General features: G+C 42.9%; 1 protein-coding gene across 2 annotated transcripts in view; it reads left to right on the forward strand.

Moving 5' to 3' along the window:
- The window catches only part of NHS (NHS actin remodeling regulator), a 253909-nt gene that overhangs the window by 194883 nt on the left and 31400 nt on the right, over window positions 1-27626 (forward strand). For both annotated transcript variants that reach the window (XM_049643525.1, XM_049643526.1), the window contains exons 2-3: window positions 9940-10092; window positions 14547-14680. In XM_049643525.1, coding sequence (XP_049499482.1) covers window positions 9940-10092; window positions 14547-14680 — 287 coding nt within the window. The remainder of the gene's footprint in view (window positions 1-9939; window positions 10093-14546; window positions 14681-27626) is intronic.

Consider the following 27626-nt stretch of genomic DNA (forward strand, 5'->3'; position numbering starts at 1 on the left):
TGATGTATTCATAGCTTCTTTGTTGGCCCCTTAAAGGGCATTACTTCTCCTCTACCTACGAAGATACTAATTAGCAAATAATAATTCTAAGTAAGTGCAGTGGAGGTGGTATATGGGGTCCTTTGCAAGTATTTTTAAATTTTTCATTGTCACTGATGATCTCTAAGTAAATTTTAAGAGCCTAATCTCTACCTAGGAGAGGAGATTTATTAGCATATATAATTGGATGTCATGTGCTAATTACCTTATTGCTTCACAATTTAACCAAGCCAAGGGCATCCGTCCAAGAAAACAAGAGGCTCCATGTACCATACTGGAAACAGAACCCTTTCCTCTTACATCCAGTGGCTGTGTGCAATGTCTTCTGAAATAGGTGATTTTCACAGGCTTTCACTGACCTGTTTCTCCCATTCCAGCTCCACTTTCTTCTCTGGAATGTCACCGGTGCCCATGTGCATGACATCACATCTGTAGTTTGAGCAGAAATGAAGGGACTTTACAACACCATATTCATCTTAGTGGCCAGAGTGCCTTCTTTCCTCTCCATTTTCCTGCTTGAATTTAAAGGAAAGAAGAGGGGCGCCTGGGTGGCTCAGTGGGTTAAGTGTCTGACTTCAGCTCAGGTCATGATCTCGCGGTTCGTGAGTTCGAGCCCCACGTCAGGCTCTGTGCTGACAGCTCAGTGCCTGGAGCCTGCTTTGGATTCTGTGTCTTCCTCTCTCTCTGCCCCTCCCCCACTCATGCTCTGTCCCTCTCTGTCTCTCAAAAAATGAATAAACATTTAAGAAAAAATTTTTAAAGGAAAGAAGAACACCAACCTCACCTGGTTGTTTGCAAATTGTGAAAACAGATTTGTGACGTTCACCCTTTTCTAAATCTTGGAAGAATTTCTTTTTCTAATGTTTATTTTTTTATTTTGTGAGAGAGAGAGAGAGAGAGAGAGAGAGAGAGAGAACACATGCGAGGGTCAGAGAGAGCAGGGGATAAGAGGATCTGAAGCAGGCTCTGTTGCAATAGCACAGAGCCCGACGCGGGGCTGGAACTCACGAACCACGAGATCATGGTCTGAGCTCAAGTCGGACGCCTAACCTACTGAGCCACCCAGGCACCCCTTGGAAGTATTTCTTAACTACCCATTTGGTTCTCCTGAGAGATCAAATTCCTTATTTCTGATCATTGTTCTCCTTTCTCCACGGAACCTGTTTGCAAACCTATAAAACCGCCTGTGTCTCTTTAAGGGATGTGAGGCTGGTGAAGCAAGTGTTGAGCTGAGCCCCCATCCGTCCCTCTCTAATTGAAGCTCCTGTACGCATGCCTTGAAAACTGGAACAAATGTGTAACTTCTTGGTGATGGGCTGGTCATTTGCAAGGTTGTTGGAAAGGAAGCACTCTACCACTAAGAACATGCTGTCCTCTCTGGCAAAGCTAACCTTGGGGTTGGCCTAATTACTACATTGAGCTATTTAGATAGTTTTTTTTTTTTTTGAGCAAAACAGTGGAATGTCACTAACTTAATATTTTTCACCCTAATGCCTACTTGTTGCCTTGGCCTCTCCTTCTTTAAACTCATGCTACTTGAATGTGGTCTGCTTCCTGGCAGCACCAGCATCCCAGAGGAACCTGTTCTTGGCTCAGCTGGCCAGAAGCTGGCGCTTCTGGAACCCTAACATCCAGAGGACTGATTTCTTAGAGAACAGAGGAGAGGTTCTGGGTTTTTGTTTTGTTTTGGAAGTAGAACCTGATGGATGTGTCGAGTGGCAGATAGCGACTAAGCAAGCCGAAGGGTGCCACAGCCAGGCTCGACAATGGCATGGGAGGAAGATGTCGCCAAGGGAAGTGCATGGGTCAGGAGACCTGAGCTTGGGTTTTGCCTCTGCCAAAACTCAGTTCTGCGATCCCAGGCCAGATCTTTGAATGTTGATTTCCTCATCAGTGCATGAGAGGGGTGGCCCAAACAGCAGCTTTCGGTGTGTTGACTGCTACCCATTGCAAGAAACACATTTTTACCAGCATGCGCACCCGCGACAGAAACAATCGCTTCACCAAACAATACTTACTAGTGCGGTGCATTTTGGTATTTTCTATCCTATTCTCTTCTATTTCATTGTTTTAAAAATGCTAGTCTTGACCTGCTGAACGGATTTCACAATCCACTAATGTGTCATGCCCTATGGTTTGAAAAAACACAGAACTCTTTAATTTCCGAGGGCCCCTGTTAGATGCCTAAAGGAATTTTCTTAAAACAATAGCTGATCTGCGACAGATGGCTACATGCTTACATTCTGGAGGAAGTGCATGGTGTAGAACATGGCAGCAGAATGACCTGAAGATAAACAAGCAAATTATAAACCGCTTCCGAGAATGCATAGTGCTGCAGCTCTGACAGTGACTCAGAGAATTAGGATCTCCAAGTCCTTACAGTGAATGCTGCCCCAGTAAACCCACAGCAGAGACTGGGGACGTGCGACCTGTCAGAGAGGCCACGGGCTCCCTGACTGTGCGCAGCCTTCTTTCTAGTTTCCAGATTGTAAGACCCTCCTCCCCCAAAGAGTGATCTCTAGTGGCCTCATCTTTGTTTACACTTCATTCACCAAGAAGACAGGCAAATAAAGAAAGAAGAAACTTTGAGAGCTCCAGACTTTCCTCTTTTGAACTGTGACCCCAATCCTGGCTTCTTGGTCTTCTTTTGTTCCCAGTCCAGGAAGGGGAACAATATTTAGTGAGCAGGGATGAGGCAAGGACTTTGTCGTTTCATTGGCTCCTCTGAACGACGCCGGGAAGGCTCTAGGATTCCCCACTTTGCAGAGGAGGGTACAGAGGCCTAAAGAGTTGAGTAACTTGTTTTGGATCCACTGCTGCTGTGAAGAGTCCCCATCCTTCCATCCCAGAACTCAGGGTCTTTCCCCCAGCATGAACACAGTCCTTCTTGGGCATACTGCAGCCCCACTTATCTTGGTGACCGGCAGAAAACGGGCATAAGCGGCACAGGACAGGACTCAGCGAGGAGAGAGTCCAAACCGCCATTTGTAAAGATGGGGAAGTGGACTCCTGGGAAGGTTCAGTGACTCGTGTAAGGGCACAGAACTGCCAGTAGGACCCAGGCCTCTAGTGGTCTTTCCACAGAATGTCAGACACGAAGACAGCAACAACGGTGACAGCAGTAATTAAACAGTACTCCTAGTATGCAGCCTCATTTTATTTTAGAAGCTGGGGAAATATTTTTAGGGGAAAAATCGTTCTAGATCCTTTTAGTGTATAAATAAATACACAAGACGTGTTCTTTTCTGTGAGTGCTGGAATGTTTCAGGACACTGGAACTTGTTAGGAAGCCTAGATTTTTCTGATGCTGAGGGGTCCATTGGATGCTTTGTCCACAGTGGGAAACAATTCTGAATTACTGTGGTTCTCCAGAAAAGTCCAGCAGGGACAGACTGGGAACCCAGCTCTGGTGTCAGGCTGCTCTAGAAGTGGCAGGAGCTCAATGCTCCCTATCTGGCTCCTTCCTCCACACCCCCAAGCAGAGTAGGCAAGGGGCTGGTTGCCAAGGAAGGAAGGGCAGGCGGGAATGAATGGCTGCACTCAGTGAGACCCTCCCTCCCTAGCTCCCCAACAGATCTGAGGACTCAGGCAGCAGTAACAGAGACCCGGAGTACATTTCTGTTTTGCTGACCATGGCTGAGGATTGGCTTCAGCATAGCAGGGACCTGGGGAGCAAATGGGTGACAGTGACGTATCTGTGACACTGACTCTCTCAGATGCTCCTTAATATATTCGTGTGCTAACACATTGCCTGCTGCTGTCACAGGGCATCAGAGTGGATGGGATTGTGGAAAAATGTGTTCCCAGCAAGAAATCCTTGTGATGGGTGGGAGGGAAGGAAGGTTAGTTAGGTGGACGTGGGTAGTTAGACCTGTAGGCACTCTAAGAATATTTAAAAATCCAAAAGGTAATTCCGTTTCTGGATCCCTTTGGACATCTCTCCGAAATTTTCACCACACACAGCATTCAGACTTTGATCTCGGCTGCCACCTTCCCCTTTTCAATTCTGGAGAGCTTGAGAGAAGGAAGGAGCAGCACGGGGAAAGAGTCAGCGGCAGGGGTGCAGAGGGGCTTGGAAGACAGGCCAGGGGTAAGCATTTTGCACTCCTCCTAGGGCTGATCAACCTGTAAGGGAATGAGGAGTTCGTGAGGCCAGAAAAGGCAGCAGTGAATGAGTACCAGCCCTCGCAGGACAGGAGAGGCCAAGGGCAAGATTCTATTTCCGCCTTATCTTTACCCCTTCGCAACCGTTCCTAAACGCGAGCCCCTTCCTGTCCTTAGAAATGGCCCTTCCAAGAGAGTGGCAGCCACTAGTTTTCCTCCACTTCCAAGTCACTTCATTTCAGATGAACCCAGTGACCAGATCTGTGCTTTCAATACATCACTATGCATCAGGTCTAGACAATTACATTATATTCAGAGTTTGACAGGGAAATGAACTAAGTTCAGTCTATAAAGACTTTTCACTACCCTGTGGACATTTCCTACAATGGTATTCTCTTTCAGCAGTTTGGTTTTACGGTGTCTGTATTTCTGGAATATGACAAATCTTCTGGGCACTTTCTGGAAGATTCACTCAGTCCTTGGTTACACCTAATCCTATGCATGATATAGACAGTGGCAATTCAGAATCTTTGATTTTTATTTTGAGAAGCACTAGATACTTTTTATGTGGCAGACAGCCTACTCTACACCCGTCCCCAATCAGCCTTAGTTTAGGCAAACATTTCAGTACTTGTTTGGGAAAGAGCAGCAGCTTGGAAGCCAAATAGACAGAGTTTCTAGTCCCAGATCATCCACTGGCCAGGTGTGTGAGACTTTGGAAATTTACATACTCTCTCTGATTTCTTTTTCCTTATCTGTAAAATGGGAGTAGTACTTTAATCTTTAGGTTGTGTGAAAATCCCATGAGTGTAATACACCTGATGACCAGCTTGGCATGTAGCGGAGCTCCCAGTGAGAGCCTATAGTTTTGGACAGGAGAAATGAAACAGCCCAGAACCTTTTTTCTGCTGTAGGGGATAAAAATGAGACACATAGCCCTATTTCCCATTGTAATCCATGCCCTTATCTACCCCTTTTTTGGAGAGCAATAACAAAGGAAGGAGAGGACAAGTACCAGGCAAGGCAAGCAACTGGCTCTAGGAAAATAGATGCAATAGTGGGAGGGTGGATTAGTTTTCTATTGCATGACATCGTATTACAAATGTAGCAGCTTAAAACACTATCCATTTATTATCTTGAAGTTTCCATGGGTCTGGAGTCTGGGCACAGGTCCACTGGGGTCTTCTGCTCAGGGTCCCAGTTGTCTGCAGTCAAGGTTTTCGTTGGGGCTGAGTTCTCATCTGAGGCCTGGGGGCTTCCCCCAAGCGCAGTGGTTGTTGGCAAAATGCATTTCCTTGAACTTGTAGAACGGAGGCCATCCGCTATTACTGTCTGCCATTATTTGCCACTCAGCCTTCTCTACAGTGTGGCGGTTTGTTTCTTCAAGGGCGACAAGAAAATTTCTCTGCTGCTGCTTGTCTTTTTTTTTTTTTTTAAAGGGCTCACCTGATTAGGCTAGATACACTCAAGAAAATTATCTTTTTGATTAACTCACAGTCACGGGAATAGGGATCTCAAAATCTCCATTGCCATATAATGTAACATAATTCCCAGGTTCCACCTACACTCAAGGGGGGTGGGGGACAACACAGGGTACACACACAAGAGGACAGGAATCTTGAAGGCTCTCCTAGAATTCCGCCTACCACAGACGGGCCCCTGATGTATCCAAATAAGCAGAGGAGAAACTCTTGCTTCTCTTTGTAGCATTTTTATGAGGAAGAACATTACTGGGAGTACTAAGCCCACTAGCTTTCATGGCTGAGCCATGGTGTAACTGTTAAACAGGGAAGAGAAGGGTGCAGAGTGCATGTGAAGATGTCTGACAACTTTGAAATGGCAGTGGTGCAATGAGCTTATGAATGAGTGTATTAAACTTTCATTGAACTGTTACTTACAGAAAGGAATACATTTTTTTTTTAAGAAGGAAAATGGGAGTTTTCCCTGGAAGAGCTCCATTAGTGCCTGTATGTCTGCCTCCAGTGGACACATAATACTAGTTAATGCTCTGTAACCAAAGGACAAAACTGAGAGCAAAGGGATTAAAGAGTTTTCCTTCCCTTCCCCGTCTAAGAGATAAACACAATTGTAGCAACTGATGAGTAAAATGTTTACCTGCTAATGCGTGGCAGAAATCCATTATAGCTTCTCTGCAGATAAAGAAACAGACTGGATGGGGAGAGGTAAGGATTCCCAGCCCTGAATGCTGTCATTGAGAGAGCTGGGTCTTCCTAGGAACTGTGACTCGGCTGACTGTGCTGGAACTTGTGTTAGTCTTTGCATCTATGAATCCACAACCCTGAGCAGCAGGCAGAGTGTTGCAGCCCAGAAACTCAGCACTGCCTTGCCCAGTAGGCACAGCAAGAATGTGTTTATGGCATCAGCAAGTCAGGGGTACCCGAAAAATGTTTTTTCCCCCAAATAACTTTGTATTTAATATTGAATAACGAAGAAAGAGAATTTTACAGAACTTCTTTACATTTGTTTTGTGATTGCTAATTTATGCTTTAATTTGGGATTAACCTTTGCAGAAAGGTGGAGTTGGAGGAGTGGAGACTATGACCTTTTTGGTGTTAGGGCCTTTAGAAGTCTAGGGGTCTTAGACTATCCCTCGGGAATGGTAGAATAGTAGAACACAGGAGTCAGCCAGAGGTCTCTTCTCCCAACCTCCTGCCTCCAGGCAGGATTACATCTAAACCAATTTCCCACAAAACCAGAGAACAGATGCTCCAGGAGGGCAAGGATTCTTGTGGGTTTTGTTCTGTGCTGTATCCCAGCACCCAGCACTGTGCCTAGGACATAAGAACTATTTGGAAAACATCCCAGGTGTGGATAGAGGTTTTCATTTGCAGCGGTCTCTTCCCTCCTACCTTGTTGCCCGTCTTTCACTCATAAGATCCCAAGGCATCATCACTTAACATTTTGTGCTTCTCACATATGCCTCATGATAAAAACTAATCTGAGGCACTTTTCAAGTACAGAGATTACTAGGCCTCTGTTGGAAATTCTGGTTCAGGAAGTCTAGGCCGGAGCCCAGGAATCTGTGTTTCTGACAAGCACTTCTGGCTGAGTCTTTTCTTCAGATGAACGCTGAAATAAATAGCAGGAGCCCAGCTCTTCCCCACACTAAGGTTAAGGAGCCATGATCACTTGACCATGGTTTCTGAGGGGCTATCAAAAGTTAACATCCTGAGCTTCTCGTCAGTGGTGCTATGGGAACGAGGGGCTATATAGCCTTCTGATCTATCCCCAAGTCACCTGGACCCAGCCCTGAATCCTGGCTCCTACCTTCCTGAAAGGATGGGCCTGGGAGAGGAGGTGCTCAGGAGTCCCTCTATTCCTAGAACTGCCCACTGAGCTTCTTGGCCTCCTCTTTTCCCCAGACAAGCTCTCCGTTCAGTCCCTTCTTCCAGCTGTCATGAGCACATGAATTCCCACCTGCCTCTGTTAAGTCTGCTAATGACCTCTGCATGCAGGCAGGGGCTGACTTTTTAGTCAATCTTGGTCACTGAACCAGAGCATTTCTCCAAGGGTGGCTAAATAAAGCCTCTGTCTCAGCACTTCCCCTACTTTACATGGGAGAGGAGGGAGGCTCTGATCCAGATGTGGCCTGCCCTTTCTACCCACCTCATGTGAGGCCTGAAGAGGCTGGTCTCTCCCTCAGGGATTCCTCCCAGGGTTTCTTATCCCCAGGACTCAGTGACCCCTGATTGGTTCACCAAGCACTTACAGTTTACAAGGAAAGGGTTGAAGTTATAGAGTAACTCAAGAAAGAAAAGTTGCTGCCTTTATGCTTGGCCCCACAGAACTTTGCCCTAAGAATACTCTCCCCTACCCAGGGAGATAATCCTGGGATCTCTAACCCTTGGGCCTGAATTTCTTCTTGGAGATTAAACACCAAGGAAGAAAACAATCTAGGTCAAAGGGAGTAATCTGCTCTGTAGTTGAAGGTGAGAGAATAGAACAGAGTATTTGTTTATGGTTGTCCAGTAGAATAGCTACCTATAGCTGTTTAAACTTAGATTTTTAAAAAATTAAAAATTGTTTAATAGCCAGTGTGGCTAGTGGCTACCACATTGGATGGCACAGCTAATAGGGCATTTAATCATCACAGAAACTTCTGTTGGATGGCACTGTTTTAGAGGTATGGCATTGTCCCTTTGACCCTGTCCATGTGATGTTTCTTTAGCATCTTTGGAAATATGTCTTTGTTTCTATTGGCAGTCTTTGTGGTTATGATGCATTATTCTAGGGGAAAAAAACCCCACTATTGAAGACTGCATTAGAAAACAAAACCAAAACCAAAAATAACTACCATAAATGTAGTACTGGGTGGGAGGGATTAGTTATCCAAAGGTTGTATTTTCCCCAGTTTTTTTTCTATTTCCCTTCTACAAAACTATCGTTTCTCCTTTTCCATTTGCCTTTCTGCTTTATCTGTAGATTATCTGGTTCTGTGCAAGGTTTCCCAGACAAGTGAAATGATAAACCAGACTTCAAAAAGAAAAGGATCAGAGAAGAACCAAAAATTTGTTTGGGGCACGGGAATAAATGGTTGGGCATAACACCCCCAAATCACACACTGGGGGAAAGAGGGAAAGCAGTGGAAGGAGACGAGACTGGGAGGAACAGGGGTCTGGTCTGGATAGCAGGCCTGGCAGGTGAAGCACTGGGGGCCAGTTCTCACCATTCCTGAGGCTGGCAAGCTGCCCAGGCGCTCTGGAATTCCTCTGTGCAGTAATTTCCTAACCAAAATCTTCCTGCTTAGAACCATTTCCTCCCATAAGAATTTGTCTTCAATTCATGGTGGATCTCCATCCTAGACTCAGTGTGTGCATGAAGAAGACCTTGAGCTTAAATGCTGTGTTTGGGGGAAAGAGGCCTCCTTCCCTACGAGTTGCAAGGACGGTACACCTCTCCTCACCAGCGCTGTCTGGTTTCCTCACTGAACCCCTGGGACCTCTGTAATGGGCTCTTCAGTGCATGTCCTCTCCCCTGCATGAAACTAGGGAAGCTGAGCAATGCTTCGAAAGACAGCAGGCGATGGAGTCGGCAGGTGATAGGCAGGGTAAGGTGAAACAGTGAGGGTTGGGGGCCCAGGGTCACAGGAGACAACAAAACAGGGGAGAAGCAAAGTTCAGGTGGGCATCAGGAGCAGGTGTACAGAAGTATAGTTCCAGGCCCTGTGGCCAGAAGACTGGAGCTGGGGTGACCTTTTTGACTCATTCCTGAGGCTTTTGTCTGCATACTTTCTAAAAAATGTTCATTTATTTATTTGGGGGAGGGGAGGGGCAGAGAGGGAAGAGAGAAAGAATCCCAAGCAGGCTCGATGCGGGGCTCAAACTCACGAACCGTGAGGTCATGGCCTGAGCCGAAATCAAGAGTCAGACACTTAACCGACTGAGCCACGCAGGCGCCCCTCTGCATTCTTGGAAGGCAGGACCTCCCATGCCACCCCCTAAGCAAGGCTGGCCAGGAGTTTGTCCAGGTTGATGAGTGACTGTGTCAGAGAGCATAAAATGAAAGGTGTGGAGAGGATGTTAGCTGGTCACAGGCAGATGGTTGGTGTCCTGGGGTCTCCCATCCCTTAGCTCGGGGGCAAAGGGTGTCTTTTTCCATACTGTAAGCCACAAACCTTTCCCCAGCCTTGCGTGAGTTCCTGATGTGAATGCAGCAGTCTGGACTTCCACTCCACACAGATTCCCCGCCCCTGCCCCCCTCCCCACCCAGAGTCTGCCAGATGCACAATTTAAAGCTTGTGACGTATAACACCCCGTTTCTCTCTCTGTCTCACAGCCGTCTCCAACCTGGACATTGAGAGTAAGCTGAGCGTATACTACCGCGCCCCGTGGCACCAGCAGAGAAACATCTTCCTCCCGGCCACGAGGCCGCCCTGCGTGGAGGAGCTGCACCGCCGTGCCCGGCAGAGCCCGCAAGCCCTGCGCAGAGGTGACTGATTCCGGGATTGGGGGTGTTGATTTTCAGGGAGAGAGGGCATGGAGCTTGTCCATCTGAGGGGGGGTTCTTTCTCTGTGCCATCAGTTCCGGCACCATCCCTTGTTACACAGCAAGTACTTCGAAATGATCCCTTTTCTACCCTGAAATGAAATTCGTGGGTAATTATATACGTAATTAAAAATAGCATGATCTGAATATGATAATAAAAAGAATTTCAAAGGAAAATTATTTCTGATATTTGCAGTATACAATGCCTGGGCACGACTGCACTAGAAGACCTAATGAAGCAGTCAGATGTCTGTGCCTATCAAAAGTAGGTTTGGATTAAGTCAAGACACTCAGAAGCCATTCTGAACAAAAAGTAGAGGGAAATGAAAGGGCAGAGGACACAACCATAAAAACTGGTATGTTCTGCATATATTAAGCATGAGCAAAAAAAGACTAGAAAAAAAACCTTTGGATTATAATTTAAAGAGAATTAGATTTGACTCAGAAATGGGTTCTAGGCTTTTCTGTTACAAGAAATTCTGATAGGACATTTGTGGGACCTAGAGCACTATTTCATTGTTTAGGAACATCCTGTGCATTGTAGGAGGGCTGTCGTCCTTGGCTCCTGCCTAAACCTGCCCCCCTACCCTCTGCCCCAGGGGATCCTGCTCCTGTTGAGAACCATTCTACAGCGGAGTGAGTGGCAGCTTGGAGAAGTCCGAAACCTCCCTTAGGGTCACACACAGCCCATTTAGATAGAGTGCCAAGACTCAGAGCCAGGCCTCCAGACCCCTGGCCAGAGCTCTTTTCCTCCTCACCATACACTGTGTCCTAGGAAAATAAATATTTCTCTTTCTCTTTCATTCTGAGAAAGCCAGAGACAGGCACAGAACAAAGTAGAAGATAACAGCCTTCTCTTACCTTCCAGGGGCTCAAAACCATTCTAATTAGGACAAGGAGATTAAAAACTGGCATCACCCTTTTCTAAAAGGGTGACCCCTTTTATAATTACCCCTAAATTGGGTATGAGAAGTTGGCACGCGAGCTTTTTCGGCCTTTAGATTTTCGCTGTGGAGACAGATGGTATCTGTACATTCAATGTCTTTTTTCCAAATTCCCTATGTTCCTTTAAGGAATGGTATTTTCCAAAAGCATTACAATTCAAATAAAATAAATAATGTCACTAGCAGGATGGAGAAATGACAAATTTGTTTTCAGCTTATTTTCTTCCACATGTGTATGACTTCTCCCTTTTCCCATATCCCTGTGTTCTCCCCCTTTAATGAAAGAATTAACCTACTAATATCCCTAACGCAACTGTTGCTAAAAATGCCCCTTGGTTATTAGTAGCAGATACTGTGACACTTAGGATGAAGAGTGATGATGGGTATCCTCTAGAGGTATCTCTGGCCTTCTTACTATTGACTTTGATTTTTAAAGTTGAGTCACTTCGATTTTATGGTTGGCTGAAAAGTCCTTCTTTACCAAATTTTTAGTGCAGGCCATCTTCTGGAAATCTTCCTTAACATACTCCCCATTCCTTTGCAGCCTCAATTAGGCCCCCTTCCCCTAATACTATCCTTTGACTCCTCCCAATCGTGCCACTTACAAGCTTATAACTAACCTTTTACAAGCCTATCTCCACTCTTAATCCATGAGCAACTGAAGAGCTAGGATGAGATCTTATTCGTTTTTATTCAAAGCACTTAGCATGAACCTGACACAAAGTAGGTCCTCAATGAATGTGTAAGTAAATCAAATTCTGTAAAAAACTGGTTGAGCATAGAGGGCATAGAATGATGACAGGGGAGTCTGATCATTCTTACTAAATACTTTCTCTGATCCCATCATCAGAGAGCTTGAGTTGTGGTAGCCCTTTAGACACAATTATTTTTATCCCTTTATTATTATTCATAAGTCATCCCTGATTAGATTTTCCCAGATTCAACCAGATAACATCAAGCTGCTTGTACACTATCCCATTTCACTGTGTTGTCAGCTTTGGACTCAATGACAGAACTGAGGAACAGCCAGTGCCAATATCAGTTTTCTCAGAACTTCCTCCTGGGGACTGAGAGGGATACAGGGCCTCCTGGGGTTTTGGAAGAAGACCTCAGAGCTGTGTCTCGCCCTCCCAGACTGGCTTTCTTTGAGGTTGTCTCAACAGCAAATCTTGGGTGTAGTAGTTTTAATAGCACTGCAGAGAGCCATAAACAGGAATTATAGGCATCATAGAATTAAAAACATGCAGTGTGGAATTAAAATTAGAAAGTGACTTTTTTTTTTTTTAAACCTTGTCCGGGAAACATAGTAGCTTAGCACTGCATTCATCAGAATACCACTTCTGCCATCTGGTGGCCGTGACTAATAGCTAGCCGACAAGGGCCTTGCTCCGCAGACGCCGGAGTAAGCTCCCTGTAGGTTCTCTATCTGGACAGCCCAAAGGTCCTGGCTTCCACCAACAGTGAGTGGATAATGAAGCAGAGACAAGTGAAGCTGTGGTGGCGGCAGCACTGTGCTCCTTTTGGAGATGAGGCTGTAAGAAGGGAGCTGATGGGACTGAGATCAGAACCTTAGAAATTGGCTGCTTTTGAGATCTGCTCAATAGCAGTCCCTTCAACAAAGTCTACTGAGCTCCAAGCATTGTGCTAAACCTAGGATTCAGAGGGTAATAACTAACATTTGGGCCCTGTCCACGAGGAATGCCTGTCTAGTGAGGGAGTAAACAGGGAATTCAACAGGGATGTGAGTGCTCAGAGGAAAGGACCGATCATGCCATGGAGCTTCAGAGAAGGCTTCCCAGAGCAAGTTGCACCTCAGTTCATTTCAAATTATTTAGAACCTGATTCCTCTCCGCCCCCCCGCCCACTTTTTTCTTGGCAGTTCTTTATGCTCAGAGCCAAATGGCTTGAAGTAATGCCACTGTTTGTTTCTAAGAAGAGAGAGGGAGAAATTACTAAGTGGCTATAAAGAGAGATTTATATTTTATATTTCCTTCCTTTCAAGGTTCAGGGCTGAGGTCTAAGTTCCATTAGCCTAAGGGAATAACGACCAAGAGTCTACTGCAGTTTCAGACTCCAGTAGATGAATGTTCTCCCCACCCCACCGCCAGAAAAAAAAGTATTATTAGGGAGTCATTAATCTAGCCTGCCTCTTCCCAGCCTCGGGCAAATGAAAGAGAGAGATTTAAGAAAGTGTAGGAAGGGAGCAACTGAATGGGAAATTGAGTTGATGTGTCCCTCCTGACTCCCTTCCTCTGACCTTTTCCTAACCAGTGACACCTGTATTCTACTCGTTATGAATTTTAAAATGTACCTTTTTCTTTGTGCTGCCCGTTTAGAAAAGCCCACTGCTTGCTTGCAGAGAAAAACAGGTGGTGGCAGTGGAAAGACATTTATTTCAAAAGGTCTTTCTGATGAACACTGGCTGTGGCGGCAGTTTAGCAAAGACTACCAGTATGTGACTTTGTACCTTGGACTTGTGAGGGGGTCATAAGATTTCAGACCCTGGGCAGGAGTGCAGGCTGGATTGGGCAGGCAGGGTGGCTGTTAGTGTGGTGTGTTGGGCAGGGTGTGCTTTGGAGCTCGCTGAGACACCCAGAGAACAAAACTGTGCTCTTGATGCCTCAGTGATTATTGTTAAGAAGCCAGGAGCACTTCATCCCACGCATGGAAATTTCTTGGCTTTCCCCAGAGGTAGCTTTACTCCTAAATCGGCCAACTGTCCTCATTGGGATTCCTATACTTTCTCTAGCAGCCCAGGATTTCAAAGCCCTTTGAGTGTTATACATGATGGGGCTTAGACGGCTGCAATGGTGTGATCACAGGTTTTCTAGAAAAGAAAATGTAGTCAAATAAATAATTGCATGATAGAAAGATAAAAGCCCTGATGTGTAGTACCCACTAATTTCTGTGATGTAAATACTCCCACCGTGGCCCACTTCTAAGCCACCAGTAGTTTCAAAACTGGTTTGCAAAATTCCTGAACACCTAGCAATCAGCACTCCTGAGCCAGCGTGAGCTGGCTCCACCACCTACTGGATGGCTGGGAGTGTGTGTTTCTGGCACTCCCCAGGAGACTCTGGCACGTCTGTGCCTACTGTCCACTCCAGCATCAATGTCACCAAATCTTCCCCCGTTGTTCTAGACTTTTTTTTTTTGTTTTGCTCACGTTGTTTTGAAATGAGGCATGTTGAAAAATGTACTGCTTTTTCCAGACTCAGAGTGAGCCGTCTTGTAGAAAGATTACAAGATGGACCCACTAAAATGTAAGCGCCAGTCTTCATATTAATGTGAAGTGAACGTTTAGTTTGGAACCATTCTAAAAATCTTACTTGGTATACAGATGAGCTAGATTAGCAAAAACTTTTTTCTAGCCTTTTGCTCATCCTCCCAAAGGGGAAAGAGAAATGGAAAATGCCAAGGATGTTTCTGTATCGTTACTTTTTCTGCCCCTAGAACACCGCAGCCGGAGTGATCGCCGGGAGCAGAGAGCCACTGTCCCCCTTTCTGTAGTGGCTCCTCCACTGCCAGCCTACCCCCCAGCTCACAGCCAGAGGAGGCGCGAAGTAAAGGACCGGCACTTCTTAACGGTGAGCTTGGCGGCCAGCCAGCAGCCCTGTCCTTGCTCATCAGAAAACATGAGTGGGTCTTGGGAGTCACAGTGGATGAAGCTGGGCCACATGAGAGAGCAAATCATGGGCATTTGAGAGCAACTGGAGTTTCTTCTCCCCTCTTTCATTCATGCGTCTTTTGGAGAATAGAGTGGGGATTCAGAAGTATTTTTTTAGTTAACTGGTTGCACAATGCAGCAAAGCAATAATTAAGGACTCTAACGTCAGAGGGAAAAACTTGCTTCAAACACCAGATTTCCTGCATACAAGCTAAAAGACGTAGGGCAGGTTCCTTCTTAGCCCTCAGTTCCCTCCTCTCTAAGATGGGGATATTAACAGCATCTACCTCATAAAGTTTGAGGGTGAAATGAGATAAGACATGGAAAGAATGTAGCACAGTGCCAGGCACAGAGTGAGACCTCGATATATGTTAACTGTTACTGTTGAATGTTAAGCGCTAACTGGCAGGCGATCATGTGGATGACTCGGTGGGGGTGGGCTGAGAAAAAAATGATGTGAAAACTTAACATATGAAGATGAACCATTTCATCATTTTATGCTTCCCCATTCTATAAGGGAGGCTAGTTCTGCAGGGTAACCAGTTACCAGAGGGCCCCCCTCACTGCTAGTGATTTCAGCTTTGCCTGGGTGGGTGTGGCTGTAATGCAGCCCAAGCCCCAAGGATGGACCACAGATGAACCCAGAACACCTACAAAGTCCATCACCTCGGGTGTGCTTTCTAAGGCCTCGGTGGGGATAAGTGCTCACCTATAGAATTGATCTTCCATTCAAGTTCTACCCCTCAGACCTGGAGGGGACGCAGAACACAGATCTATGCATTAGGCTCACAAGGGCTGCACATTGCTGCAAGAGAAAAGGCTGCAGGGACTGGGACCGGACCCTCTGAGGAGGGGCGAGGACTTCTGTGACCCAGTCAGCCCACATGGCTGCCAGAGTGGGCGGATCCCTGCTCCTTTGTCATTCTGGTTTGAGGCCAAAATCTATAGAAGTTACAAGTGTGGGTCCAAGTTGAGGTTTTCACATGAAATGAAGTTTGTATGTAGGATAATACACCCTGCACCTTTATGGTTTTTACACTATGCAAAATAGATGCGAAATATTTGGACCACATGACACCAAACATGCAGCTGAGAAGAGACTTCATCTAAATGAATCTGCATGATGTACCATATCCGGATAAAACAGTGAGTGATAGCGAACAACACACAGACATTAGGCTTCACAGACTTCAGGTTCACCGAGTCTACTCGGTGCCATAGCACACTCAATTACACTGCTGTGGTGCAGCCCAGGGGTAAGAAAGGGAGGTGACAGACTCTTAGGGCTTTCTAGGTCTTTATATAGAGCAGTTACACATGCTAGTGATTTGTCACAAAAGCCCCTGCTCGACAAAAGTTCTTATTAAGCTCAAATCTGCTTGCTAAAGCATTTGCTTTTAATGAGGCATTTTCTGCATAAAAATGCTAAAAATATTTTTCCATTCATTATAACATGTTTTGTGGCTCATTAAGTTGTTTTTTCCAGGGGGGCGGGTGAGAGAGAAGAATGTTGAAACATTTACAGAAATGACATAAAAATATCACCATTTGTCATAATCTGCATAATTTTTAATAAAGTCTAAATACCAAAGTAAGGCTCTAGGAAAAGGCCTAAAATCATGAATAACAACGAAGGTGCTTCATTGACCCAACAAACATCAATAAGAGAAGAGGTCTAGATCATACTTATGTAAACCAGAAAGTGTACCCACCTCAAATGATAATACTTAGTATTTCCAAGTAATTGGGGACATTTTAACTGTTTCATTTCTCTGAGTTTGGGTCACCAAGTTCACTGGAAGATCTTCCATTCAAGTTCTAGCCCTCAGACCTGGAGGGGACGCAGAATACAGAACACAGATCTATGCATTAGACTCACAAGGGCTGCACATTGCTGCAAGAGAAAAGGCTGCCGGGACAGGGACCGGACATTTGCAGCCAAACTGCTAGATAGACCTTTTCTTACATAGCAAATTGCTGGATACACGTTTTGTTAGACAGTAACTCTCCTTTCATCTATGAGACTTTAGTTGAGCCATTTTTTTTCTTCCTTTAAAAAAGCATTCCTAATGAGATTCTGATACATGATCTTCCACAACCCTGCACCCTACACACTGTAGTTTGCTCATTAATGGTATAGACTGTGAAGTCAAACTGCCTGGATGTGAGCACCAGCTCTACCGTTTGTTAGCTAGCTGTGTGACCCTGGACAAGTTAATCATTTCAGTGTCTCAGGGTTAATAGTACACAGTACCTCACAGGTGTGAAACAAAGATTGAATGCGTTAGTACATGCGAATAGTACCTGATGCACAATAAGTACTCAATATGTATTGGACATCACCATCATTAATAGCCAGTCAAGTTCGTGAAGTATCAGTGATATACAGTAATAAGATTATGGGTCTAACTAGGTTTAAATCCCAGCCCTACATTTTCTCAGTTGTGTGATTTTGAAAAACTTACTTACATCTTTCTGAGTCCCAGTTTCTTGTCTGTAAAATGGGGATAATAACTTCAATTTTAGAAGGTTGTTAAGAAGACTTAATACGATGTTATATAAATACAATTAAATTGTATATGAAAAAGTTCCCAGCATAGTGCCTAAAACACACAAATATCTGAAACTATATTCATAATCAGGATAAAACTCTAACATATAGTCACATATAAGACTGGAGGAAGTATAAGTTGTTACACTCTTTCTAGAGGGCAATTTCCAATTGTCAAAACTATAAGATACTAAATTATGCTAAGTGAAGTCAGACAAACACCGTATGATTTTACTTCTATGTGGAATCTAAAAACCAAAACAAATGAATGAACAGAAAACAGACCCATAAATACAGAGAACAAACTGATGGTTGCCAGGGATGGGTGAAGGGCAGTGGGAGGTACAGGCTTCCAGTTATAGACTAACTCATGAGGATAAAAGATACAGTACAGGGAATAAAATCAATGGTATTATAACAGTGTTGTATGATGTCAGATGGTAGCTACACTTGGGGTGAGCATAGCATAATGCAGCATAGACTTGTCACGTCACTGTTGTACCCCTGAAACTAATGTAACATTGTGTCTCAATTATACTTCAATAAAAAGTAAATAAAAGTGACAAAAAAAAAACCCGTAAGATGGGGCACCTGGCTGGCTCAATCAGTGGAGCGTGCAACTCTCGATTTTGGGGTTGTGGGTTCAGGCTCTACGTTGAGTATAGAGATTAGTTAAAAAAATAAAATCTTTAAAAAAATACTCTTTGATTCAGCAATTCTATGTGTAGGAATTTATCCCCAGGCAATAATGGGACTGTATGCAAAGATGTATTCACTAAGGTGTTCATCAAAGCACTGTTTCAAACAGGAAAAATAGTTATGTTAAATGTCCACGGTAGATACTTAATTCTGATATATTCTAGGATAGAATACAATATCAAAAATAGTGTTAGAACACTCAATGAAATGGAAAATGTATATATTTTATCAGAGATTTTTAAACAGTGTATAAAACTGTGTATAGTATGAGCTCAAAAAATATCTATGAGTGTATATGTGAGTATACACACACACACACACACACACACACACACACACACACACGTGTAGGAGAAAGACGGGAAGGCTTACATACCTGTGGTTCCCAAACTGTGTGCTGAGGTACTCCAGGGCACTGTAGTGAGCTCCTAAGGGTGCACTGGGATATTGTAAATTTTCAAGAGCTACAGTGTCCTCTGTTTGTATCTGGTGATGGCTCCAAAGCAGCCTCATAGCTCTTACAAGTGGAAAGAGGGGGTGCTTGGTTTCTTGACATGTGATTTAAATAAAAGTTCTCCAAGGGGAATGCACAAGAGACTGACCACACAATTTAGCTTTTTAAAAAAACCCTCTGTCAGCTGAAGAGTCAAGGTTTGTTTCCCAACTTTAAAGTCCATCTGGGAGTCCTCCTTCTTCAAGGGTGGCAAAGGAGATAATCTCAGGCCGCCAGATGGTTTTCCAGAGGAATTCTACTAAACCTTCAAAGTTTAGATAATCCCAATGCCCTACAAATTGTTTCAGAGCACTGAAAATAAAGTAGAACTTCCCCATTTCTTTTATAAATCTTTTATGAAGGTTTGATACCTAAACCTGGTAAAGACTGGGAGGAAGGGAGGGGGAGGGAACCATAGACCAATATCACTCATGATTATTAATGCGGAAATACTAAACTAAATGTTGGCAAACAGAATACCACATTAAGAAATTAATATGCCATGACCAAATGGGATTTATCCTAGGAATGGAAGGTTGGTTTAATATTAAGAAATCTATTAGTATCATATACCGTATTAATTGATCTAAAGGAAAAAAAACCATATGATTATCTCCATAGATGCTGGAGAGGCCTTAAATAAAATTTAACACCTATTTTTATAAAAAGACTTGAGAAAATAGGAATTGAGTGGTACTTCATTAACACAATAAAATATGTACACCTTAGTCCTAAAGCCAGTATCTTAATGGGGAAACACTACAGGCATTTCCACTAAAATCAGGAACAAGGCAAAGATGCTCACTATCTCTGCTACTAATTAGCATTTTACTAGAGAGATTAATCAATGAATTAGACAAAATAAATCAATTACAGGCATAAGAATTAGGAAGGAAGAAGTAAAGCTATATCTAGTTGCAGATGATATGATACTATAGGATTTTCCTGGTAGACAATCAATGATAAAACTCAAACAGTAAAAGAATTCAGTAAGGTCGTAGGATACAAACACACAAAAATCAATACCCTTCATTTACACAAATGATAGCCAATTAAAAGACCTAATAGTAGAGAAAACTCCGTGTATAGCAATAACAAAGACTAAACACTTAGGAATTAATTTACCAGAAATGTGCAAAACCTGTATAAGAAAAACTATAAAGCATTCCTAAAAGACACAAAATTAGACTTTCTCAAATGGAAGGATGTCCCTTGTCCTTGGATAGAACGATTCAGCATTATAAGCAAGTCAGTTCTAAGTTAATTCATAAATTTAATCCAATCCCAATAAAAATACCAATAAGCTTCCTTTTAAATGGAGTTAGACCCATTGATACTAAAGTTCTCATGGAAAAACAAACATACAAGAATAGCCAGGAAAACAGTGACAAAGGAAACCAATAAGGGTGAGTAGCTCTACCAGGCATTAAAATATCTTTAAAGCCTTTATAATTACGATAGTGTGGTACTGATACATGAGTAGAAAAACATACCAGTAGAAAAGAATACAAAATCCAGAAATCAACCCAAGTATATATGAAAATATAATCTACGATAAAGGCAGTATCTCAAAACACTGAGGCAAAAGATGGGAGCTTTTTTTTAATGATGGTAGAACAACTGGTAGAAAAATTTCACCAGAGTTTCTCAGTCTCGGCACTACTGATGTTTCAAGTCAGATAATTCTTTGCTGTGGGGGCTGTCCTGTGCATTGTGATGTTTAGCAGCATGCGGGGCCCCTACCAAAGTGATGCCAGGAGCACTCTTCCCCTTCGTTGTGACAACCCAAAATGTCTCCAGACAGTGCCACCAAATGTCCCCTGGGAAGACAAAATTGCCCCTGGTTGAGAGCCATGTAATGAGATCCATACCTCACACCATACACAAGATTAAGTTCCTAATGGATGAGGGACCTAAACATAAAAAATGAAACCATACAAGTACTGGAGCAAAATAGGGGTGAGTTATTCTTTTTTTTTAAGGTTTTATTTTTAAGTAACCTCTACACCCAACGTGGGGCTCGAACTTACAACCCCAAGGTCAACAGTTGCATGTTCTACGGACTGAGCCACCCAAGCACCCTGAGGTGAATTATTCTCTAACCTCAGTCTAGGAAAAGGCTTTCTAACTCTGACTCAAAATACAGGGGCAGTAAAAGATTGATGAACAGTAAATATTTTTGCATGCTCAAACACCAGAAACAAAAGAGAAGCAAAAACTGGCAGAAAATATATGCACTTTGTACCACAGATAAAAGATTATTATCACTAGTAGATAAATACCTATTCAAAATTGAGGGACAAAGAAAGGAACAAAAACCTAGTAGAAAAATGGGGGAAAGCCTTGAACAGACAATTCAAAAAACACAAAAATGTTGCTTAAACTTAAAAACTGTTCAAACTCACTCACAATGAGAGAAATGCAAACACTGACAATTTATCACCTAATTAGATCGGCAAAAATTAAACAATATGACAACACATATATTTTATTGGTGAAACTGGGGGCGGGTAGGTGCAGACAGGCACTCACAAACAGTGCTGGTAGAAATGCAAACTTGGTACAACCTATCTGGAGGGGAATAAAACTACACCTCTGATAATACAAAAAGATCACTGTAGTGTTGTTTAAAATCACAAGCTATCGGAAATGACCAAGATGTCTATACATAGATGGATGTATTTAAGAAGTATTTATTTATTAGTGATATTAGCCCTTCTTCTGAGGCTCATGTACCTGTAGTGATGGAATAAACTACAGGACATCCACACAGTGGAGGAGCACTGTGCAGATGTAAAAAAAAAAAAAAAAAAAAAAGAGGAAGATCTTTCTGAACTAATAAGGAGTGACTTCCAGGACATATTCTTAGGTGAAAAAGGCAAAGCCCAAGGTTCCAGGCACAAGATGACCAATGTAGGAAGGCCCTGAACTAACCTCCTCCATGGAACACACACCGAATTGCACCTATTAATAGAACAATTCCTCCTGAATAAGAAGTGAGAGCTGACTGGACAGCTTCTGAACAACCAAAGATGGAGAGAACAGCAAGAGAGAGAAGAGTCACAGTAAGAAAGGGAACCCCTGTACCCACGCTGGGAACAGCAGTGGGGAGGGACAGTACTGAGGAACCAAGAACAGATCCCTCTGTCCTTGGGCAAAGAAAAAAAACAGCCACAGCTTTAAAGAGCAACTAGCATATAAAAGACACAACACTAGAACTCTGCTAAGCAGTGCAGGAGCTGTGGGAATGTTCTCCAGGTCAGAGGGACTGGAGAATGCACAGTTGATGTTTCCACACCACCTTAAAAGCCTAGAATGGAGCAGGGTCCAGACACGGGAACAGGTTGGTCTGGTCCTCACAGTGGGCTTGCAAGCTTCAGTGAGCCCAGGGTCTGCAAGCCCACACCAGCCTCAGTTGCACTGAAGCACAGAAAAACAGCCAGGTTTAAAAGGGCTAAGTAGCTGCGGGTGCACTCTCCCCCACTACCTTAAAAGCCCAGACAGCAATGGCATACCTGGTAGGTCTGGATGCTGTAACTGGCATGTATGGTTATCACCAGGAGCTTTTGACCTCAGCAAGCCCAGGGTATGTAAGACCACACCAACCCTGGTCACAATGGGACACAGAAAAAAAGTCATGGTTTCAAAGGGTCAGAGAACAGCTGGGATGCTCTCTCCCACTCTACCTTTTTTAAAAGCCCAGACCAGAACAGGGCTTGGCTCACAGTGAGCTTGTGACCTCAGCTAACCCAGGGCTACACAACCACCCTGTGTGCTGGAGCACAGAAATTAAGCCACATTTTTGTTTTTAATTGAAAAAATTATTTTATTTTTTTTAAATTTGTCTTGTTTGGTTTTTATTTTTGTTCTTTTTGGTTTTTTTTCTTTTCCTCTTAGTTCTTTAAAATTTGTATTATTTTTTCTTCTTTCTATAAAAAGCCATGGTTTAAAAGAGTAACTAACATATGCAGCCACAGCTCCAGCCAGCCAGCAAAAGTAACCAAGCACACACACAGTCTACAGAGGGGACAACATATACAAGACCACTCCTTCAAGTTTAGGAGAACTAGCCTTTCTGCCTAATCCATAGAAACACCAAAAGTCAAGCAAAATGGGGAGAGAGAGGAATATGTTCCAAAAGAAAGAACAAGAAAAAAACCTCAGAAAAAGAACTAAATGAAAGAGATAAGCAATATGCCTGATAAACAATTTAAAATAATGATCATAAAGATACTGGGCTGGAGAAAAGAAGGGAAGAATTCAGTAAGTCCTTCAATAAAGGAATAGAAAATATTTTCAAAAACCAGAGTTGCAGAATACAGTAACTGAAATAAAAACCACACTAGAGAGAGTGGACAGCAGATTAGCAGATGCAGAAGAACGTATCAGCAATCTGGAAGACAGGGTGATGGAAAGCACACAAACTGAACAGCAAAAAGAGAAAAGAATTTTTAAAAATGAGGATAGATTAAGAAATCTCTTGGACAACATCAAGAGAACAAACATTCACATCATAAGGGACCTAGAAGAAAAGAGAGAGAAAGGTGTAGAAAACGTACTCAAAGAAATCATAACTGAAAACTTTCCTGACCTAGGGAAGGAAACAGACATCCAAATCCAAAGGACACAGAATTCCAAACAAGATGAACCCAAGGAGGTCCACACCACGGGCACACAATATTTAAAATGTAAACGTTAAAGAAAGAATCTTAAAGCAGCAAGAGAAACAAAAAGTTACCTACAAGGGAAAAGCCTATAGGCTATCAGCTCATTTCTCAGCAGATACTTTGCAGGCCAGAAGGGAGTGCATGATATTTTAAAGTGCTTAGGAAAAAACCTGCAACCAAGAATACTTTACTGGCAAGGTTGTCATTTAGATTTGAAGGAGAGAGAAAGTTTCCCAGACAAGTGAAAGATAAAGGAGTTTATCACCACTAAACCACTTTCACAAGCAATGTTAAAGAGACTTCGAGTGGGAAAGAAATGGCTATAATTAGACATAAAAAATTATGAATAAAAAGATGTAAAATGTGACAACATATACATTAAGTGTGGAGAAGGGAGTAAAAAAGGGAAAAGAATGGGAAAAAAAGTTTTTTTTCTTTTCCTCTTTTTTTAGAATGTATTTGAACTGAAATGACCAAACCTCATAACCACAAACCCAAAACTGATGATATATAAAAAATAAAAAGAAAGCCAAACACAACACTGTAGAAACTCATCAAACACAAAAAAGGAGAACAAGGGATGCATGGCTTGTTCAGTCAGTGGGGCATTCGACTCTTGATCTCAGGGTTGTTGGTTTGAGCCCTACATTGGGTGTAGAGATTACTTAAAAATAAAATCTTGGGGCCCCTGGGTGGCTCAGTCAGTTAAGCGTCAGACTTTGGCTCAGGTCATGATCTCGCAGTTCATGAGTTCCAGCCTCACGTTGGGCTCACTGCACAGCCCACTTCAGATCCTCTGTCCCCGCTCTCTCTGTCCCTCCCCTGCTTATGCTCTGCTGCAAAAATAAACAAACATTAAAAAAAATAAAAAGTAAAATCTTAAAAAAGAGAGCAAGAGAAGAAGGAACAATGAAGAACTAAAAAAAGAAACACAGGAAACAAATTTAAAAATGGCAATAAGTACATACCTATCACTAATTACTTTAAATCTAAATGGCCTAACTGCTGAAATCGAGAGAGGCAGGGTAGCAGAATGGATGAAAAAATAAAAAGGACCCATCTAGACTTCAGGAAAGATGGTGGAGGAGGAGGATCCTGAGCTCATCTGTCCCACGGACACAACTAGAAAACACCCGCATCAGTGTAAATAATCCAGAAAACAACTAGAAGACTGGCAGAACAGACTATCACAGCTAAATGTAGAAAAGAGGCCATATCAAAGAGAAGAAGAAGGGCTGAGACTTGGTGGGGAGCCAAACAGACTGGCAGGACTGTCCACAGGAGGGACCTGCAAGCCCAAGAGGGGAGAGAAGAAGACCCTGCACCGGGCACCCCACCCACAGGGACCGCACTGTAAAAAAGAATCCCCATAACATTTGGCTTTGAAGGCTAGAGGATCCTGGCTTCATACATTTTTATGATCAGTAAGACTTTAAAAATCAGCAGGCTCAGCTCTGCAGGAGCTGGGAACACAATAGGAAACTGAGTCCCCGCCCTTAAAGAGACAGTATAAAGAACAGCCCCACAGAGATACAACATAGAAGTAACAGCTTGAAAACCACGTGCGGTATTCTGAAAGGAGATGTATTTGGTCATTTCAGAGCAGGTACTGGAGGGGCAAGGAACTTTGGGAGACTTGTTCAAGAACAAAAGAGCTGGTAGGCCCCATTTCCCTCCCCAATCCCCCATCCCTGGCTTGGACACACAGGTACCTGCAGGAACCACAGCATGCAGCACTCTCCACCCAGCTTGCTAACAGCTTGCGACCCACCCCCTGCACTCTTTTGTGGATCTGGCCCCTCCAACCCAGCAGGATTCCACAGAAGTTTTCCAGGGCACCTGCAGCTCCCCACCCACAGCACTGGCTCAAATCTTGTTGGCGCTACATGCCCAGCCCCTGCATTCTCCTACGGACCTGCCCCCTCCAATATACCCTTGGCTGGAGCACATCCAAGGCAGTGCCAAAGCCTGGGTGTGTGCAAGCAGCCCAGAGAAGGGCCAGCACCACTCCAAAGTGACTCCTGGGGAAGATAACCACACACACCAGTCTGACTGCAGCCCCAGCAGCGGGCTGGGGACAGACAATGCATCTCACTGCAAGCCCCACCCACTAATGAAAGCTTCTCAGGGCGCAACATTGGGAAAATGCCCCGCAGTTTGGTGCTCCTACAGCCCTGACAAAAGCCTGATCTAACTTAACTAAAACCCGAAGTGGCCCCAGACTGGCCCACTAACAACACAGGAACCAAACCCTGCTCGAAAGCAGCAAAGAGAATCATTGGAGACAAATGACTAAAGGCAAACACAGCACAGCCACAACAGTAGGGCACATACAACACACATAGGAGATACCCCTGAAGTGCCAGGTTCTGGTGAACAAGGAATTTTGCACTGCAGGGCACTACAGAACCTCTGCATCATAAGGACACTACTTTCAAAAGCAGGAGACATAGCTGACTTTCCTAACACAGAGAAACAAACACAGAGAGTCAGACAAAATGGGAAGACCCAGGAAAATGTCCTGAATGAAAGAACAGGACAAAATCACAGCAAGAGAGCTAGATAAAATGGAGATAAGTAGTATCCAGAATAGAGCATATATTAGTCCACATAACAAGTGTCAACAAATTCAAAAAGATTGAAGTCATACCATGCATCTTTTCCAACCACAGCACTATGAAACTAGAAATCAACCAAAAGAAAAAATCTGGAACTAGCACAAATACATGGAGGTTAAATAACATGCTACTAACCAATGATTGGGTCAACCACAAGTCAAAGAGGAACTCAAAAAGTACATGGAGACAAATGAAAATGAAAACACAACAGTCCAAAATCTACGGGATGCAGAAAAAGCTGTTCTAAGAGGGAAATGTATAGCAATTCAGGCCTACATACAGAAGAAAAATCTCAAATTAACAACCTAACCTTACACCTAAAAGAGCTAGAAAAAGAAGAACAAACAAAACCCAAAACCAGGAGAAGGAAGGAAATAATAAAGACCAGAGCAAAAATAAATGAAATAGAAACTAAAAGAACAATAGGGCAGATTGATGAAACCAGGAGCTAGTTCTTTGAAAAGATAAACAAAATTAATAAATGTTTAGTCAGACTCATCAAAAAGAAAAAAAGAGTGAGAGAGAGAGAAACAGAGGACTCAAACAAAATCAGAAATGAAAAGGAGGAAATAACCAACACCACAGAAATACAAAGGATTATAAGAGAATATTATGAAAAAGTATATGACAACAAACTGGACAACCTGTAAGAAATAGATAAATTCCTAGAAACATATAACCTACCAAAACTGAATCAGGAAGAAATAGAAAGTTTGAACAGAATGATCACCAGCAATGAAATTGAATCCATAATAAAAAAAATCTGAACAAACCAAGGTCCGGCATCAGATGGCTTCATAGGTAAATTCTACCCTATATTTAAAAAAGAGTTAATACTTATACTCCTCAAACTATTCCAAAAAATAGAAGAGGAAGGAACGAACATTTCGTAATTCATTCTATGAGGCCAGCATTACTCTGATACCAAAACCAGATAAAGAAACCACAAAAAAAGAGAACTATAGGCCAACATCTCCGATGAACATAGATGCAACAATACCTGACAAAAAAATTAGGAAACTGAATCCAACAATACATTAAAAAATCATTCACCATGATCAAGTGGGATTTATTCTAGGGATGCATAGATAGCTCAATATTCACAAAATCAATATGACACATCTTATCAAAAAGGAAAAAAAACCTTATGATCATTTGAATAAATGCAGAAAAAGCATCTGACAAACTACAACATTCATTCATTCAACAAAATAGGTTTAGAGGAAATACTTCAATATAATAAAGGCTATATATGAAAAACCCACAGCTAACATCATATGCAATGGGGAAAATTTAGAGCTTTTCCCCTAAGGTCAAGAACAAGACAAGAATGTCCACTCTCCGCCACTATTATTCAACACAGTACTGGAAGTCCTAGCCATAGCAATCAGGCAACAAAAAGAAATAAAAGGGATCCAAACTGGTAAGAAAGAAGTGAAACTTGCACTATTTACAGATGACATGATACTACATACAGAAAAGCCTAAAGACTCCATCAAAAAAACTACTAGAACTGATGAGTGAATTCAGTAAGGTTTCAGGATGCAAAATCAACATACAGAAATCCATTGCATTTCTATACACTGATAAGAAAGTAAGAGAAATAGAAATTAAGAACTAACTTGGATGTAAATTTAACAATTATATTAAATTTAAAAAATTAAGAAAACAATCCCATTTACAATGACACAAAAAATAATAAAATACCTAGGAATAAACTTAACTAAGGAGGTGAAAGAGCTCTACTCTGAAAACTATAAAGCATTAATGTAAGAAATTAAAGATGACACAAATGGAAAGATATTCCATTCCCATGGACTGGAAGAACAAACATGATT

Source organism: Panthera uncia, chromosome X (assembly GCF_023721935.1).
Source record: "Panthera uncia isolate 11264 chromosome X, Puncia_PCG_1.0, whole genome shotgun sequence".
Lineage (NCBI taxonomy): Eukaryota > Metazoa > Chordata > Mammalia > Carnivora > Felidae > Panthera > Panthera uncia.